The 20,360-nt window shown below is 39.9% G+C and overlaps 2 protein-coding genes across 2 annotated transcripts; both read left to right on the top strand.

Annotated features, from left to right (window-relative positions):
• Positions 1 to 6,575: 6,575 nt before the first annotated feature.
• On the top strand, positions 6,576 to 7,582 carry LOC111663340 (olfactory receptor 5P62-like). The gene has a single exon (XM_023417503.1). The coding sequence runs from the start codon at positions 6,576 to 6,578 to the stop codon at positions 7,506 to 7,508; it is 933 nt and encodes a 310-aa protein (XP_023273271.1). The 3' UTR covers positions 7,509 to 7,582.
• A 2,826-nt stretch (positions 7,583 to 10,408) lies between these two features.
• Positions 10,409 to 11,365, top strand: LOC111663342 (olfactory receptor OR9H1-like). Its single transcript, XM_023417504.2, has one exon. The coding sequence runs from the start codon at positions 10,436 to 10,438 to the stop codon at positions 11,363 to 11,365; it is 930 nt and encodes a 309-aa protein (XP_023273272.1). The 5' UTR covers positions 10,409 to 10,435.
• The last annotated feature ends 8,995 nt before the right edge of the window (positions 11,366 to 20,360 follow it).

Raw genomic sequence — 20,360 nt, 5'->3', positions numbered from 1 at the left:
TTTTCAATGTGATCGCTGACAGACTAATTCTCGAATAAGAATTATAAACCCACACCTCTTCATTAATGAATTTAGAATCAGTTCACCACTTACTTAATAATAAAGGTCGTTACAACACTAGTCAAGTCCATGGCTACTATTGGGCTGCAAATATTCTTAGTATTTTGAACTGGTGTCACACTAACAATCAACCCCTACTGTGGTTGCAGACTGAGGACGTTTCATGCTGCTCCTCCTATCTATTGTCCCTCTTGTGCCAACCCCTAATATTACCTTCTTCTTCATAATCTAGTAACTGTCTCAAGATTTGGACTCAATTCAGGCGTCATTTTGAATTCCAGGCAGTAGCTCTTTCATCTCCTGTACATTCCAACCCTTTGTTTCCTCCCTCTGTCACTGATGAGGCTTTCGCAACCTGGGCAGACCATGAGATTTCACAGTAAAGCACCTTTCCAGTGATGGAACATTTGCATCCTGTGATCAGTCAGCTTGTTCATTTAACCCGCAGAGGACTGGTGCTGCTGATTGCATTGACTGAGGTGAGATTCATCATGGTGACGCCCAGTTGCTGATCAACACACAAACTCTTGACTTCTTTGGACTTTTTTTTTCTGAATTAGACAATGTAACAACCCACATCTCCATCTACGATCAACAACCAGAATATATTTTTTACATACTGGAGGAACTAACAGACTTAGGTTTCATTGAACACCAATACAAGCGCTGCAAAATGGACACCCCCCACCAGGACTCACCCCACCCAAACAAATGGAAAAAGACATCAACCACGGACACAAGCGATCTACCGACTGAAATCGAGGTCAGTGTACTCCAATCCATCAACAACAAACTCGACTTACTGGTAACACTCCATGACGAAATTAAAGATCTCCATTCAAGCTTGGAAAGTTAGAGCAGTGAAACAACTCCCTCCAAACCACCGTCAAAACACTCATCCGAAACATGGACTTGGTTATGAAATAAAACAAAACAATGAAAGAAACCATATTGGACATACAAACCAGAAGTATGCACGACAACCTCATTTTCTCCGACACTCCCGAACACCCATCCGACAACCCAGAGACACTCTTAAAAGACTTCATGGAAACTTAACTCAAATTCCCCATGGATACCATAAACCAGATCACATAAACCAGATCACTAAGTCTTAGAGGGGCTAAGATTCTCAAATCTTCCTTGCTCCCACTGACTCTTCTTTCACAGAATCCTCTAGCAGTGCCATAGCATCCATAATGCAGCATTACGCAAAGGTGTCACTGTGGTATTTATAGGTTTACAGAGATCAGGCTGATTGATTCACACCTCGCCAAATTGATTGCAACAATCAGCGGTAGCACATCCCACACCCTGGGATAAAATTTGAAATAGGAAATTTGGTAGGTGAACACAATTTATTTGTGACAGCTGTGCTTGACAGCACAGTTGTGTTCACTTGAGGGATTTTGCACACTAAACTGTCATGTGTCTGGGTTGGGATCTCCTTTTCCTTCTGTGTTTTCCTTGTGTATGTTGTTTTGCCCTGGTGTTTCCCTTTCCCTGGTCTCTGTCTCCCTCGTCTGGTTTGTTTGACCATGTCCCCGTCGGAGGCGTGGCTCCACCTGATAGTCAGAGCACCCTGGTACACCTGCAACTAATCATCTCATCGCAGTCACCTCCACTCCTCACCAGATTATTGCGTCTTTCACGCGGTATTGTGATCGGTCAAACTACGTGTAGTAGTCTAGTGGGTTTTTCTTGCTGGGTACATTTTTTGCTCACAGAGGCTCACAGTGTACATCAAGTGTGGACAAAACAATTACCTGAGAGGATCTGAGAGATATTGGGTGATCGTTCATGAGGCACTAGGCATAGTTTGCTTCCACTCTGAAGGGTATTGGCCTTTCAACAGAGTGCATTTGAGCTCTGATGGTAAATAATCCAGGACAGGATTCCAAATCTTAAGAAATAAGCCCTCATTACCCTCAAGGACTGCACTTATCCTTTCATGGGGTAGGACACTGAAAATCTCCCGGTACCAGACCAACTGTGGGTAAAGTGTCTTTAATCCATTTCAACAAAATGCATTTGTGTGCAAGGAGCAAAAGCTTGTCCAGTAATATGTAATGATTGTGGGAGTGAGCTCGTTCTTTAGAGGGCAAACCCAGTAAGAATAGACCTGGATCCTTTCACATTGTAGTTTTAAAGATCCAACTCAGTTCTCCAGCTATATGATTACAGTACCTGGCAATCCGACTACACTCCCAAAAGTTATGGAAATGACTTCCAAGATCTGTTTTACACTTACAGTTTTACACTTCCTTGGTAATTCTTTTGGGAATGTGTAGTGGCAACATTTATAAAGGGTATAGAAGTCAAGGGAGAACATTAATCTTTATCAGACTGATAAACCCGAAAAATGTGAGCAGGAGATCATACCACCTAATCAGATCTTGTTTCACTGTAGTAAGTACAGGGGCACAGTTGAGTTACCGTAAATTTTGTAAATCTGGAGAGATTTTTAGACCCAGGTACATGAAGTCAGCTGTGGACCATTTGCAAAGGAAAATTCACCAATGCGCTGAGGTCACTTAAGCCACCTAAGGGCATGGCCTCGGATTTGCTAAAATTGTAAAGTTGTTTTATTACTGTTATTGATGTTGCTTTGTATGTTCCGTGAAGGCTTAAAAAAAGGTTTCAAGAATAAATGTCATACATTCCTTTATTTTTTTAAACATGTTTGTATGTTCTTGAACATATTTTTAAAACATTTTAAACATCTTTATCTGTGAATGTGCTCAAATATTTTTTTAAACACAATCTTTGTATATGTTTTTAACATCTTTTTTTTTACACATTTTAACATCTTTGTTTTTAACATCGTTTTTTTACACATTTTAACACCTTTGTGTGTTTTGAAACATATTTTTTGAATACATTTAAACATCTTTTTGTTAAAAAAAAAACACATTTCCGCTCATCCGATGTTATCCCACATTAACGCTGAAACACTGCACACAACACATTTGCTCATTGTTTTCTGCTCACCTCTGTGCCCACTCTCACTTTCACCTAAGGTACTAAAAATCGATCCATTTGCTGTAGTTAGCTAACCAGATGATACACTTTTTTTCCTTTCTTTTCACGCCTCCCCTGAAGTCCTCTGGCACTCCACTTGGGAGGCGCACCTTACACTTTGAAAACCGCTGGCTTAAACAGTCGGAATAGAGATTTCAGGTGAGGTAAGAAATAAAACGTTGTCATCAGCATATAAGGCAATTGTATGCGTATTACCTCCGACAACCACACCCCTCACATCTGCAATGGCAAAGAGCAAGGAACTCAGACGGCAGCCCTGCCGTGTGGACCTTTCCAGGCTGTTGGGGAGTGATAGATTGTTTGGATCCATTTAAGAAAATCTCCACCCAGGCCAAACTTCTCACAGACATCAAACAAAAAGTGCCATTCGACTCTGTTGAACACCTTTTCTGCGTCAAGTGAGATGGCGAGTGCTTTGTATTTAAATTGGTTCGTAAACTGGATGATATTCAATAACCTTCTGACATTAGTAGCTGAGTAGCATCCATGAATAAAACCTATTTAGTCAGCGTTGATAATGCTGGGGAGAATCGATTCCAACCTTCCAGCAATTAATTTGGAAAGCTACTTATTTTCTACAGACTGATAGGCCTGTAAGAGCCACATACATCAGAGGGTTTGGAGATATTAGCTAGATTGAGATTCGTGGGGAGGCAGCCATTTGCAAAACAGTCAATATACATATCTGTCAGGGGGCCTACTAAAGTTTTGCCTAATTTTTTACAAAATTCACGGCAGAACCCATCAGGCCCTACTGCTTCCCCCCCTTTAAGTACCTGAATAGTTTCCAGAACCCCTTTCTCCTTAATTGTTTTGCATAAGTACCTCTTTTATTACCTGATTCATAAAGCCTATGTTTTGCAAAAAATATAGGACTCTTCCTGCCTGGTTAGCACTGGTTTAATGCAGAATGTGTAGCATCTAAGTGTTTCCCAATGAATTTGCAGGGGGAGCTTTTAAATTCTCCCTCCAACTTAATTTTCTTCTCCAGCTCCAACTGGGTTTTGAGGGCCTCTTTCTTTCGAGCTGAAGTATAAGATACGATAGCATCGCAAAGGTAGACCTTTGCTGCCTCCCATAACGTTGCAGGGCTCAAAATTCAGCTAGTTTAAGGCTTCTATGAGAAGGAGTAGGCCTAGAAGGAGACTGGTTGACAGTGGGGTTAGGTGTACAATTATATTCACCACCTATCAGAATGTAACAGGAAGAGAAATCAGACATGTCTGCCAACAATTTAGGAAAAAAAGCAGATTTATATGTAATAGGGAAATAGATGCAACCCAGTAAAATGTGTTCTCCAAAGATGTATCCAGAAATAAGCACATAACTGCCTTCTTTGTCACTTATTGCTCTATCCAATGTAAAAAGAAGGCTGCAACGTAAAAGAATAGCCAAACCCCGGCTACTGGATTTAAAAGACAAATAAAAAACCTGCCCAACCCAATTCAAGGGCAGCTTAATATGTTCCATATCGGTCAGGTGGGTCTCCTGGTAAAAGGCAATGTGTCATTACTCCTTCTTTAAAAGTGTGAGAATCTTTTGGGGTTTGACGACATGATTTAAACCTTTAATGTTCAGCGAGGTTATTTTAAGATCACTCAAATTTAAATCTACTAAGAAGGTAAATATATAGAAGCTTACTTCCAGTCTTAAATGAGAGAGAGGACAAACCACTATGTGAGAGAGGGAAGATTAGTGAAACAAAATAGCAACAGATGTAACATAAAACATTACCCTCAAAAATGGAGCCTACAGAACACATTCTCAAAGAAAAAAAATAAACATCTATAACCACAACTGGTGGATATATTTGGGTGAGTGAAGCCAAGAAGTAAGATTTCACCAAACCAGGAGAGAAATCCAGATCCAGTACCTATGCCTAGATGATCTAGATCAACCTCTGTCACAATCCCACCAACCACCACATCACAGTTACAGAGAATTACGATTGCCTTAATAATAAAGGACTGAACTAATTATTATATTATCATAAGAGAGAATGAAAATGCTAATAATTTTAGAAGGTAGTGAACAAGACTTGAAGGTTTGGTCCTTGTTATTGTGCGTAAAGCACAGGCGTATCCCTCACATGATGAGCCACTGGCAAACACTGTTGAACTCCTGTCGGATCTGTCTCACCTGCCGGATGCAGATTGGTTTTCCGTTATACAGAAGCTCTTCTCTCACCGCTGCTAGGATCATCTGCTGGTCAGAGAAATTGTGCAGCTTGATTATGACTGGTCTTGTATGATTTTCCTTCATAGGGCTGAGAGATCGATACGCTGTCGATTTTAATTGACCCTTGTTTGGTTTGCAGACCCACTCGATTGGGGAGCCATGAAGCAAAATATTTAGCGGGTTGTTGTCCCTCTGTGCCTTCAATCCAATGATCCTGATGTTGTCTCTGCGGCTGCAGTTTTCACTGTCCTCGGCTCGTTGTGAAAGAGTTGCCACGTGATTCTGCCTCCGGTATGCGCTCGGTGTTACCTTCATTGCGGTTGTTAATCCCTTCCAGAGTCAGCTGTAGTTGAGTAAACTTTACATCCATTGAAGTGCTCATTTTCTGGGTGACATCCTGTGCGAGGCGGGTGGCCAGGTCCTCTTCCCCACAGGTAGCAGCACCTTATTGGTTAGCTGAGGTCTCCGTGCTAGCAGACTGCAGTTTCCTCAGCTCTGAGCGAGTTCCTGTCCCGTCCTTTCAATTTGTTTATTTATTTAATTACTTCTTTTTAGTCATATTGTTGACATCAGGTTTTTGTCTAAATTCTTTTCATTGCTACTTTTGCCAATGCTTAGACTTCCCCATTTTACAGGATGTTCTTCTTTACCTCACTTTCTGAGTCAAGTGTGTGAGGGTTTATGTGTGTGTTTTATGTGTTGAAAATTCCATAAATAAATCTTACTTGAAAAAAAATAAGACCATGTCTTTATTGCATTATGGGACACGGACCAGTCTACACCTTTAAATTTGTGTCTATATAATACTAACGTGCTCACAACAACTCAGCAATAATATACCAGTAACGAAACAAATGTTGCTTATTCTCTTACATCAATAGAGGAAACCAGTAATTGTGCATCATTTGATGAGGTCAGACAGTTTCTGTGGGCGTTCCCTGACTTGAAAAGGTTAAAAGATCAGAATGAGTGTCTCCGTTCAGTTGGTTGGGAGTCACAACACGACTACAACAAGCAAGCAAATCCATGTGAGGATTCACCCAGTGTCACAACCTGCATTATAATGACTTTCAATAAGGTATTGGTAAGTCTGACAAACCTGTGACCGTTTTCATTCAAATGAATCTGTTTGGTGTTATTACACTGTCTTTGTACATTATTGATGCTTTATATCTCAATCATGCATTTAAACTTGTTCAATTTTAACAACGCTGTGAGCAAATCCTGTAAAATAACATACTGTGTTTATCCCCTTACTAGTGTTCATATTCACTTAAGGAACTAAAGGGAAGATCATGATGAACTCAACACAGGTTTCACATTTCACCCTTGGTGCCTTCTTTGACACCGGGCTTTTTAAATACTTTTATTTCCTGATTATTCTGACTGTTTACATTGCAATTATTTGTGCAAATTTATTTCTCATTGTGGTGATCTGTCTGAGCAGAAGCTTACATGAACCCATGTACCTGTTTCTGTGCAGCCTGTTTGTAAATGAACTGTATGGTAGCACAGGGTTGTTTCCATTCCTGCTGGTTCAGATCCTCTCTGACATTCACACTGTTTCTGTGCCTTTTTGTTTCCTGCAGATTTTCTGTTTGTACTCTTATGGAGGTGTTGAGTTTTTTACCTTAGCCATCATGTCTTATGACAGATACCTGGCCATCTGTTATCCTCTACAATATAACACACGTATGACATCAAATAAGGTTACCATGCTTACTTCTCTAGTATGGTTCTACTCTTTTCTTAGCAATATTTTCATAGTGTATTGTCTGACTGCTTCTTTACAGCTGTGTGGGAACAATATTAACAAAGTGTACTGTGACAATTATTATATTGTCAAACTGGCCTGCTCTGACACAACTGTCAATAACGTCTTTGGGCTTGTTCACATGTTTACAGTAATTTTTGGTCTTATAATGTTGATCCTTTACACTTACATGAAGATTCTCAAAGTGTGTTTTTCTGGCTCTAAACAGACCAGACAGAAAGCTGTCAGCACCTGCACACCTCACCTCGCTTCTCTGCTCAACTTCTCCTTCGGCTGTTTCTTTGAAATAGTGCAGAGCAGGTTTAATTTGAAAAGTTTACCCAATATATTACGCATTGTTTTGTCATTATATTGGCTTACATGCCAGCCACTCGTCAACCCTTTACTGTATGGACTGAAAATGTCCAAAATACGCCTTGTATATAAAAGTCTGCTCTTTAGGAAAAAAATGTGATGGCAAATGTTATGACAACTAACAAATCTGCTTATCTTGAATAAAAAGTAATGCAAATATTAAAATGACAAACCTTTTGGCAATACACTTGTTAACTATAATGAAATGTGATTAACTGTAGTAGACATTTTTAAATAAAATATAAATTTTAGTGTAGACTTTGTTACGAGCAGGACAGAGGGGCTGCTTTTATTTTCACCTTGCGTGTCTGTGTGTCTGTGTGTCTGTGTGTCTGTGAGTCTGTGTGTCTGTGAGTCTGTGTGTCTGTGTGTCTGTGTGTTTGTGTGTCTGTGCGTCTGTGCGTCTGTGCGTCTGTGAGTCTGTGCGTCTGTGCGTCTGTGAGTCTGTGTTTCTGTGCGTCTGTGAGTCTGTGAGTCTGTGAGTCTGTGCGTCTGTGCGTCTGTGAGTCTGTGTGTCTGTGCGTCTGTGCGTCTGTGCGTCTGTGTGTCTGTGTGTCTGTGTGTCTGTGAGTCTGTGAGTCTGTGTTTCTGTGTGTCTGTGCGTCTGTGTGTCTGTGCGTCTGTGTGTCTGTGTGTCTGTGAGTCTGTGAGTCTGTGTGTCTGTGAGTCTGTGAGTCTGTGTGTCTGTGTGTCTGTGAGTCTGTGAGTCTGTGTGTCTGTGAGTCTGCGCGTCTGTGCGTCTGCGCGTCTGCGCGTCTGTGTGTCTGGGAAAGGAGTCCAAGTCCCAGCCAGACCGTTTCCTCCATGTCACTCCCCCACTCCCGCTCTCTGCATTTCCTGTCTGTCTCCACTGCTGCTAATAATTAAAGAAACCAAAAACATGACTTAATATATAAACTATATACATTTTCATCTACCAAATAATCAGCATATCACTTAGCCAGTCGACAAATTAAGAATATTTCCCTTTGGCTTGAATGGGAAAGAGGTCTCAGATTTTGGAACCCACTGTTTTTTCCACAGTAGCTGAAAGAATGACAAATATAGATTTTGGCAGTTAAGAACAGACAAATGAATTCCTGGACTGGGACATAAATACTTCTTTACCGGAAAGATTTTTTAGCAATTCCAAAGTTATCATCCTTACCAACCACTTCAATAGAATTCTGTAAAAGAATCTAAGCAAAGAATATAACATTTTTTGTGGAATAATATCCCGGTTAAATTTAAGAGCATAGTTATACAGTGAAAGAAGAATGTATGTAACTTTAAAACTTGAAAGAAGATCATGATTTTCGAGTATTTATCAAAAGTTCCGATGTGTCAATCATACTAAAACAATTTAATACCTACATGGTTTCCCACAGCTTTGACCCTGCATGTAGCTCAAAGGTTACAATCATGCTAATTTGTATTTTTTTTGTCAGTAAATCTCGTCAAAAAGACCAAAACCAACAATCAGAGGGTTTACTGTAGTAACCTGGATACTGTAAATACACATATGGAAGCATGATTGAGTGACGTTACTTGTAGTACTGATGTAAGTGACTGAGGCGCTGCTTCCTCTGCTGGGTTTTTTTTTTAATTGTTTTCTTCTTCTTTTATTTTCAACATTTTTTAAGCGTTTGTATCAGAGCAGACTTGGTGCAGTGAGAGGAGGACAACAGGCAAACACAGATTTTACTCAGAGCACAAAGGTGCCTGTATTATACAGAAAGTCAAATGTTCATCGGTGGAAATCAACTTATTTATGTAGCCTAGGCTACTTTGTATTAGTCTCAGTCTGAGGATGAATCATTTCAAATACCAGGGTGCGTCGCTCAGTAAGGGCTGGGGTTTATTCAATCAGAACTAGTTCATAAAATGTCCAACCACATCGCAACTGTGTTTATATTTATCCCAAATGGCCACACTCAAAGGCAAAGTGAAAAACTGGCCATCAGAGAGGAGAGAATCCCCACACATCTTCAGACAGTCTCTACCTCAGCCGTTCAGATGAAAAGTGACAAACACGTTCGTCAAGAATTTAAAACAGAGTTCAGACCACAGCTCCTGCTACACCTCCATAGAGCTGACCAATCACTGAGTGGGGAGAGAGACATTTGCCCCCAATATGACGTGAAAACGGTTTCCAAAGCTTTTTGACCATCTCACAAACAGTTCTGACAAAGTATATTGGCCATTTAATAATATCTCCTTTCATGCAGCTGCTCTGCTGCTCCTCTCCCTGTCTGCAGTCATTCATCATACACACACATACGTGTAAAAACCTGGTTATAAGCAGCACCTGTATAAATAGCAGAGAAATCAGATTTCACTAATCACTAAAAAAAACGTTCTTATTAATAGGACATGTCAATTTGGAAAAAGCCAGTCGTAACCTGGTTAGTCATGACTTTCCATTTGTCAATACCCTCTGATTTCACCGCTCTCCTGGTTTCTACTGACGACAGAAATAGCTGAGAGATGTTGTTGTCCTGGAGCTGGTGGGTCATTTTGACATCCTTTGTAATTATAAGTAAATTTTATTTATCCAGAAAAAAAAATGAGCTATTTTATCTGAGCTCAGGAATCAGCAACAAGCTGTGTGATTATGAGGTGTGACAGTGACGTCAGTCTGCTGCTTCGGGCGTCTCCTCACTTAAAGAGTTTAAAAGAAGCAGAAGCAGAGCGCCGTCTCAGCCGGGAGGGATTAACAGTGTCACTGCGACTGGACAAGAGATGAATGTTAGGATTCACATAATGTCATAAACTGTGTCTTGTTTGGTTGTATCTTTGGATTATACAGATGGGTTTTTCTTTCAAAAGTTTATGTATGGGCAATTATTTGTTTCATTATGATAAATGACTCTGTTTACTGATACTGTCATGAATGCTGTTTATATGATTAATGTTTTAGCTTCACTTTAGTTTAAAGTGTAAACTGCACCTATACAAACCTGTAATAAAATGTTACACAATAATTAAGAGCAGTTTGTGAATCCACTGAATAATGTTATAATTACTCAGTGAACCAAATCAAAGGTCATGATAAACTCCACTCAGGTTTCTTATTTTGAACTTGTCGCGTACTTTGACGCAGGGCTTTTGAAGTATTTAGTTTTCATGGCTCTGATGTCTTTATACATGGTCATTGTTTGTGCCAATCTTTTTCTCATTGTTATCATCTGTCTGAACAGAAGCTTACATGAACCCATGTACCTGTTTCTGTGCAGCCTGTTTGTAAATGAACTGTATGGTAGCACAGGGTTGTTTCCATTCCTGCTGGTTCAGATCCTCTCTGACATTCACACCGTTTCTGTGCCTTTTTGTTTCCTGCAGATTTATTGTGTTCATTTCTATGGAAGTGTGGAATTTTTCACCTTAGGTGTCATGTCTTATGACAGGTATCTTGCTATCTGTTATCCACTACAATATAACACACGTATGACATCCACTAAGGTTGTAATCCTTACTGCATTTGCATGGTTATACAGTGTCGTTGCTACTGTTGTCATGATATCTCTGAGTGCTCCTTTACCGCTGTGTGGGAACACGATTCACAAAGTTTACTGTGACAACTACTCTATCGTCAAACTGTCTTGCTCTGACACGACTGTCAACAACATCTATGGACTTTCTTACATATTTACCATAATAGTTGCTCTTATAATTCTAATTCTTTACACTTACATGAAGATTCTCAAAGTGTGTTTTTCTGGCTCTAAACAGACCAGACAGAAAGCTGTCAGCACCTGCACACCTCACCTCGCTTCTCTGCTCAACTTCTCTTTTGGTGCTTTCTTTGAAATAGTGCAGAGCAGGTTTGATATGAGTAACGTTCCCATTGTGTTGCGTATTTTTTTATCACTATACTGGCTCACATGCCAGCCGCTCTTCAACCCTTTAATGTATGGGCTAAATGTATCAAAAATACGCATCATATGCAAAAATCTTACTTTTGGTAAAAAAATGTAGCACACTTAGTGTTTGTCCTCTATCATCTCACAATTAGTTTATTTAAAACAAGAAAGAAACATACGAGGGACGCCCCCAGAACATGTAGCGTGTATTAAATGTTTCCTAAATGATGTCACATTAAACATTAACAACATTTCTCTGTGAAGCCGTTCAGTAGTATAGTCAGTCTTTTGTCTGAACTGTTTAGTTTGTTCATCAGTTTTGTCGGAACAGTCGAGGTAAAAAGATTTTTACTTCAGTCTGCAACCTTTCACTCACTGGGTGTGTAATCGTGTCAGTGCTTTTGTGTGTACACATATGTTTTTGTTATCCATTTTACTTTCATTTTGTTGACATACAAATGAACAATCAATCAGTCTTTAAACTTACTCTAGAAAATATACTGACGTCTTACACAGTCACCAAAACATGCGGTAGTAATCTTACAGTACAGCTGTTTAACAGATGTTGCATGTAAGATCATATGATCGTTTTGACTGTGGAGCACATCTGGCGAATCATTCAATAAAACACTCGAGGATTTACACAGGTGCAGGTTGGGATTACAGGCTGTGCATGTAGTGAAGGGGAATCCCTGTGGGCAGACAAACTGATCGCACCACATCTATTCTCTTAATGTTGTGACTGTGTAAACTGTATCTACAGATATTAATATATAAGTTTCACTGTGAGATTTCTGGTTTTATGGCAATATAAAGTTTGTGTGGGTTGCAATAAAATAATAAATAAACATAATAAAACTATCCTTGCCTATTACCTATTACTATTACCTGCCAAACTACTGAGCAATCATTGGATGTCTCTCCATGTGTCCACTCTGGTTTTAAAACAGCTTCTAAGAAACAGAGAGTTTATCACTAACTATTAGAGCTTCATATGAACTGAACACAGATCAGCAGGATTCCTGACAGTGATGAGGCTTTTACTCTCTTCTTAATAATAAATATAAATAAAAACTAAACCAATCCACACGCTGTTAATTATTTCCATGATTATTAATGAACATTTCAGTCGGTCTGACTCATCAGACATCAGCTGCTTCTCTCCTCTTTGATTTCTCTCCTCTGCAGCAGAAACAGTTCATTTTATCTGCATCACATGTTCAACAACAGTTTGTTCTTCATCAGACTGAAGAAGAAACTTGATGAGAATTCATGATCTTTTTTACAGTTTATCATTAGTCTGACTTTAATCACTGATATTATCTCTATTTCTTTTTGATTCTAGTTTGTTGAATTTCACTTGATGACGTCACTATAACTGAATTTACATGCAGGTATCAGCATTTCCTCTCATATCATTAGCTCTTTATTCATAGTCCTAATGATGTTTATAATTAACAACCAATTAACAACAATTAACATCGCTCATAGCTGGACAGGTGAACCCAGAGTTAAGTGAACCTGGTGATAAAGTACATGTTACCAGGATGGACGATGTTTGGCTCAGTGCAGCCACATAATAAAAAGATAACCTGGATTTGTTGAACTTGCTTCGTCGTACAGGCCTCTGGAGATTAAAGGACGGTTTAGCAGCCACCATCCTTTAAGCAATAAAGCTCCTGAGGAGTTCTTATTATAGTGACCAGTGAAACAGGTGGTGAAGCTGTTGATTAAATAGTTGGACGTTTCCTGTCAATAGCGCTGCTCTGCCATCTCTTATCCCATATCAAGTTGATTAAATTGGGACTCAGTTGTCCAGTTTTTGTTTCTTCTGCAAAAGTTTTTCCGATAACAGATAATAATTTAGTGCCTAATTTCTTACTTGCCCTAAAAACTAAACAGTTTTATTGCCTTCACCAGATGATTATGGTTTGTGCATATCACGAGTGTCGACCCGTTAGCCGCCAAAAGGCAGTACTCAGGCATTACTGAGATATTGTGTTCACAAGGCCAAAACTGTGTTTTGTGAGGTCACCTGACTTTGACCTTTGACCTTTAACTACCAAAATCTAATCAGGCTATCCTTGAGGCCAAATGTATGTGTGCTAAATTTGTTTGTCACTAAATGTGTTTCCTAACCCACTGAATGTTTGGTACTTAGTAATACTGCATCAGGACACAGCATCAGGTAACTATGGGGACATGAATTATGTCACTCAGGATGCAAACGAGACAAATTGGTCAATTGAAAGGGAAACTGTTGAGTTTCTTTAACAGAGATAATCAGAACATGTTACAAGTGTTACAGAAGAAGAAAAATAGAATAAAATAAATCCCAAAAGACAAATGAAATTGAAACATTGAATGGCTTCGATGTTCAAAAAGTGAAAAACACTAACTACTCTGCTGCACGCCAGCTTCTTCTTCTAAATGTCAATACTAAGTGCTTTTTTGGGTTCAACTGAAAAACAAATGAAAGGATATTATAGCCTTCACAGCTATAATGGCAAAAAATGTAATAAAATTGCAAATCATGAGGTGAACTGTGTGAAGTGTCATCCACAGAGTTCACACTCTCACCTGCTGAACAATAGGCCTGGGTTGAAAAAAATCAATGAATTATTCAATTCATTTGAATAATTCAATATCAATTCTTAATCCCGAGATCGATTTTTTAATTAATTGTCTTGAAATGTATACACATTTTTAAGCACTTGAAGATATAGAGAGCTAATAAAGACAAATCAAGTGGTCAAGGTTGTCATATTGACATTTAAGGTATATTGGTTGATTTCCAAACGTCAATCACGCATTGAGTAACACGCAAGAAAAACTTCCACCGCTCCGTTACGTAAACACGTGAGAGACAACAACATGACAGATGATGTCCCAACGAAGCCAGCGGAAAGTCTAAAGACAGATGTGTAGCTGCATTTCAGATTTAAAAACTATGAAGGCAGTGAAGAGCTGGACAACAGCAAAGATGTGAAGAAGCTGTGTGTTTCTGTTCATAGTAGCCGGTGCACTGGGTCCGTTAACAACGCACATTAATCTGTTATTTCATGAGGTGTGTCTAAACTGTTGGTCATGTTAAATAGAAAGTGCCTTCATGTAACTGCTTTGCGTCCATCCATAACGTCAACATTGTTTTTAATAATGCAGCTGGTTAGAGGAACATCCTTAGTTCTCTGAGAATCTCATTCATATCCAAAAAAAATCCCTGACTGAATCGAAATCAAATCGATTCAGGAAATCAGTGATCAATACCCAGCCCTACTGAACAATGTGATGAAGTTCCCATCAAACCCTAACCTCACCCTTTTCACTAACTTCCCAAATGTGCTGTCCGTCTATGAATCTGTGCACCAGTTTGGTCATCCTGTTCGAAATGTTCTAAACCCACCCTGCAACCCAGACCCAAGGATCCTTCAACCCTGAGGGAAACTGTAATGAACTGAAACCAAAGACTGCCTGAACAAAGGACTGGAGCTGATGAAGTTAAAAACATGTGGTCAGTTAAACTACTGAACTTCCTGTGAGTGACACGAGGTCAAGTCTGACTCTGTGTGAAGTGGACACAGTATGCAAAAACACACCCCTCGAGGAGAAACAGGAGCTTAAGCAAAGGCCTGAATCTGTTTTCAGCACTTACCATGGCGACAGCTGAGTGTCCTCCCATGATTCCCTGCTGCTGCTAATTTGTCTGTTAGTGAAGCTGCTTACTGCCTCCAAAGTGTCCAAGTGTCCACACAGACTCCGGGCTCTGGGGTCCGGCCTCGTGTTGTTACAGATGGAAATAGCTGCTGTTGATGAAGCCGATGAAGAGAGGAGCTCCACTGGGGCTCATTACTTACAAATGATGCAGTAACAATGATGTAATCACACATCAGTTTACACTGACCCTCTCTGTTCACCATACATCACACTGTGCCTCAGTATGTGAGAATAAAACCTGTTTACATGTAGAACTTCTTTAAAATGAGGTGATTTTTGAGCTGCTGAAGTTGGAAGTTCAGATGTTTCCAAACAGAAACACTGATGACACAACTTCCTGCAGCTGAACACTGCAGCCATATTCTCCTAGGGACACAGGAAGACGTGCATCAAGATAAAAAATGTTTCCAAAGAGAGAAAAAACATGAAGCGAAAACAAACAAATGTACAAACATTAATTCTGCATACATGTAATCAATCATTCACTAATGTTTGTTGTATATACAGACAGTATAATCTTAAAACACCTAGAACATAAGTTTAGTCAAACTGAACCATTGTAACCTGAAAATGATCTGACACCAAAGACATTATCTAGTCAGTGTCAGCTATCAGCGTTAACTAGCTTTCAACAAAGTGCATTCAGTAGCTACTCTGGAGCTTTTGATCTTATGACATGCTCTTCATCAGCAGATGGAGAAGACAGTTCAATAACAGCTACTAAATGGACTATTTTGCCAACTGCTGTTTCCAATGTCATGAATGAAATTTCAATAGCAAAATGAACTATCTGCGGTCATAGGGCTGGGGTTCAGTAGCATTGAATCTCACCAAGTTTAAGTTTATTTATCTACAGCCACAGTGGGAGAGAGAGAGGCAGGAGAGTCAGGGAGAGAGAGAGAGAGAGAGAGAGGGGATGACATGCAGCAAAGGGCCACAGGCCAGATTTAAACCCAGGCGGCTGCAGTCAGGACTAAAAGCCTTTATGGTACGCTCTCTACCATGTGGGCCGCCAGGACCACTACCAGCAGATCTACTGGTACTGAATAGGTCTCCTGCAGTTGAAAAAACCCCTGAAATACTGATTACTGATTGACACAGAAGGGAAATAACAGCTGCAACAAACCGACTCTTACACCTGATTTTCTTCTTCTGAAATTTCTCTAGTACTGTAAGTGTGTACTGGAGCGCACCTATGACGTTAAGTTGCAGCTCCTTCCTAAGGTTATGTAATCTCTGCAGGTTTACATAGATCAGTCAACTATGTCCACATGATCAGACTGACTTCATGAAGAGTTTCATCATGTAGAGAATATGATGCAGCATCAGACAAACATCCAGCTCATTGATAATACCTTTACTATACCATGGATGTAGCAGGTTGTAGTAACCACAGCATTAAGCAGCAGGTGAATGAAGACAGTCTATGTTTCGAGTGATTTAATTTACTGACTTGTGTCGAGCAAATGAATCCGCATTGGAAACATCCATTGAGAGGAGAAGCAGCAGTGCAGGCAGAGGTCAAGCTAAGCTAACAGGCTAGGCTATGAAAATGTAGCTGAGCTAGCTTTCATCTCCAGCAGCATGAGTTGTCCAAGTGTAACAGACTGACTCTGTCATGTTTCTGTGTAAAAGCATCACAGATAAAGAAAGTGTCAGAAGAGTGAACGATGAATGAAAAGATGTTTTCTGTCTCTTCATCTTCACTAATCAACCATTTAATTCACTGAGCAGCTCTGAGGCTTTGGAATGTTTTCCTGCATGTTACTCAATGCATGACTGAGGTTTGGAAATCAATCAATACACCTTATATGTCAATCAGTATGACAGCTTTGACCATTTGATTTGATTGGATTTTATTAGCTCTCTACATGACAGACTCTTTAGTGATGATTAGATCTTCAAGCTCTTCAATGTCTTGAATGTTTTGAAAGCTGCAGATAACATGGGTCTTATCAAGCTGCTTCTTCCCCTCAAGGTTATAGAATCCAAGATGTGTCTAAATGCTGCCTTCAGTGAAGATAGAGCTGGGTGAATTACTTTTTCCTTTATGTTTTCCTTTGCTCTCACTGCACTTTCTTCTTGCTGACGACACCAAGGATGCCTGGGTAGAAACCGACATGGTGCCATTTCTTGGACTGGCAAGCTTAACTCATGCCATGGAAAAATGTAAACAAGTGCTGCTACAAGACCGAAAAATATGAATAGATTTTTTTGGAATTTATGAATCGTTTTAAATTGGTAGAGACAGAACTGCAATTCTAATGTGAACTGATTTTTCGGACACCCCTAAGGCTAACATTAATTTACAATCTTAAATTTCCACATCCTCCCCACTTCGTTTAGCTTTACTCAAAGAACAGTCCTTACCTGAAGAAGCAGCAGAATGAGAAACGCTGAAGCTCAAAAGTCTGATTGCATCCTCATCCTCAGTCACCTTAGGAAGAGCTTGCTCCTCTGTTTATCTTACATATCTAACTGATGCACAAGCATCACTGTCATGTCCGACCGTTTACTGATATCTGTTCCATAGATCTAAATGCAGTCTCTGTTGCTATGGAAACAATAGCCAGCTCAGCATCTTTATGACTGAAACTCGTGCCAGGTGACCCAACAGTGAACCCTCTTTAAAGTCACTGAGAAACTTTTTTTCTTAATACACAATCAGAATCAACTGGACCTGAGGCCATTTTATATCTGCCAGAGAGCATGATGGGATGTTGACTGCTTAACTGTACCATGCAGTACACCTGTGTGGAGGCAGCTGTATTTGCTTGTTGCCGTCAGGTTTTTCCTTTAGGTTGTCACCTGTCTGTAAGAAGGTCACTGTGTGATTTTTTTAGTGTCGGCATTCAGTGAATCAAAGTGTTTTGTCAGGAACCAGATTCAAAATGGAACCAACTACTTGAACCCAACCCTATTGATGATGGTTGTGGTTTGCGAAAGTAACATTAGAGTAACTTAACAGCAGCTATAAATCTTGTCTTTGCTGACCTCTTGTGGTGGAAGTTGCCTCACCTTGCCTCAGTGATGTGGAGGCATACTCCTGGGTGTCTCAGTACACAATTGCATCACATAAACCAGGAGTCAATCATCAACAAAGAGCTGAACGCAGGAGGCCACAAACCACAACATGAACTGTTTTTACAGGAGTGCACCAGGTCCATGTGTCAGGTGAAACTCAGTAATCGCAGAAGGATGTAGCTTCAGCTTCAGACTGACACACAGAGTATACTGCAGAGCTCATGAGACAGAGACTTGAAGTCACTGCCTTAAAACCTATAAATGAGAGAAGTGGGTCAAAGCCTCTGCTCTCAGTCTGCAGCACCCATTCATCCCAACTGTCCCATTCAACATTAATCAAAATCTGTCTTTCAATGCGCCATCAACACAACAGAGTCTGGGAGGAGTGTTCTACCTATGTACTGTATGTTTAAACAATCGAGACAACCTGACTGGTGTGCTAAAATCATGCAAGCAGCTTCAGTGCAAACCTCTGTCCACATATAAATATAGTTTTTCATCATTTTGGGTTTCAGTGCAATATTTGCCCTCGTCCATACAACTGCAAACACATCTGGCTGTATTGTGTAACTGTGGTGTGTGTTCCAGGTTCCAGGGTTCCTTTGTAGACAAGGACTTGCAGTTTGGTGACTTCACTCAATGGGCTACTGCTACTGTGCAGTACAACTAGCCCAACTGCCATCTTAGCTACCAGCTAACATAACCGACCCTTTTCACAGCTGATGTGTGTCCTGGAAAACTGCTGTCCTGATCCAGATTTGACCACAAACGTCTTTACAGTGAAAATGTGTCAGTCAAATACAAATATTGAGTCAAAGTCATTTTGAAAGAAGAAATGTACAATCAAAACTTGTAATGTCACACCTGAAGGAGATTACTGACACAATGCTAAAATAGTTGTAGAAGCAGCTCATATTAACTAATGAGCAGTGCTTTGAAAAGTTAGATGCCAAAATGATAAACTGGAGGAGCTGAACTCCGTTAACTGCAAAAGCTGAGAGCTGAAACATGTTGTCATGTTGTCTCTCTCTATGAGTCTTAACTTGTAAACAGCTTTCTGTGTGTGTGTGTGTGTGTGTGTGTGTGTGTGTGTGTGTGTGTGTGTGTGTCTCTTTTTATGTCTGTGTACCTTTCTGCTTGTCTGTATTTATGTGTGTTTCTGTGTCAGAATGACAAACTGAAATTAACTGCTGAATGCTTCCTGAAAACAGTGAGGTGTGTAAATCATTTTCTGTATTTAGTGTTGGAGCAGTCTGTAGCGGGATTTTGATAGAAATGTCAGTAAAGTGGTTGATAAACACCACAGATATCAGAGCTCAGAGGTTGTCATGATGACAGTGCTGTCTGTCTGCCTGGCTGAAAATGTCCAAAGGTAATCCACCAATTAGAATATATATAATGAGGAGTCAGTTAGATTGCAAACTCAAATTAACAGCCAAATGTTTCCTGAATAAAGTTGTGTCTATTTACCTGCCTGTCTCTGTCTGATTATCTGCCTGTCTGTCTATCTGCCTGTCTGTCTGTGTACCTGTCAACCGCTCTATGTGTCTGTTTTTGTGTGTGTGTGTGTGTGTGTGTGTGTGTGTGTGTGTGTGTGTGTGTGTGTGTGTGTGTGTGTGTGTATGTGTGTGTGTGTGTGTGTGTGTGTGTGTGTGTGTGTGTGTGTGTGTGTGTGTGTGTGTGTGTGTGTGTGCCTCTCTGCTTGTCAGTATTTATGTGTGTTTCTGTGTCAGTTAGAATGACCAACTGAAATTAACTGCCGGTTTATAATCGATTACATTATAAACCATGTAATAGATTGTGTTTGGATACATTGAATACTGTGGGTGGGCAAATACATGGTAAAATGGTAAGGTGAGGGGACTTTAATGCACATTGTGGGGGAGTAAAAAAATAAATGTAAATGGTTTAGTCATAGAGGAATTCATAGATGATGAGGGCTTAGTATGTATGAATGATGGGGAGGGCACTAGGTATAATAGCACACAAAATACAGGGAGTGTAGTCAATCTGATGTTGATTTCAAATGAAATGGCAGGTATTATAACTTGGGAGGTGTTTAGTCAGTCACCAGTGGGCAGTGATCATTATCGTATAAGAATTACAGTGGAAATTGAAGTTCAGCAAGAAGAGGAACTGATGATACCGAGATGGAAAATGGAGAAAGCAAATTGGAACATCTTTCAAACATTAAGTAAAAGTGGGTGTGAGCACTTACTTAGAGAAGATATTTCACATGTTGATGAATTCAATAAAAAGTTGGTTACAATCATTATACAGTCAGCAGAGGAAACTATACCAAAGGGTGGAGGGAAGAGAGATGAAAAGAGAGTACCATGGTGGGATGAAAATTTATTCAAATTCGTAAAAAG

The sequence above is a fragment of the Seriola lalandi genome, unplaced genomic scaffold (assembly GCF_002814215.2).
Source record: "Seriola lalandi dorsalis isolate HSWRI2012SDOR001 ecotype SW California unplaced genomic scaffold, Sedor1 jcf7180002054575, whole genome shotgun sequence".
NCBI classification, from domain to species: domain Eukaryota; kingdom Metazoa; phylum Chordata; class Actinopteri; order Carangiformes; family Carangidae; genus Seriola; species Seriola lalandi.
This window is presented reverse-complemented; position numbering and strand designations above follow the sequence as displayed.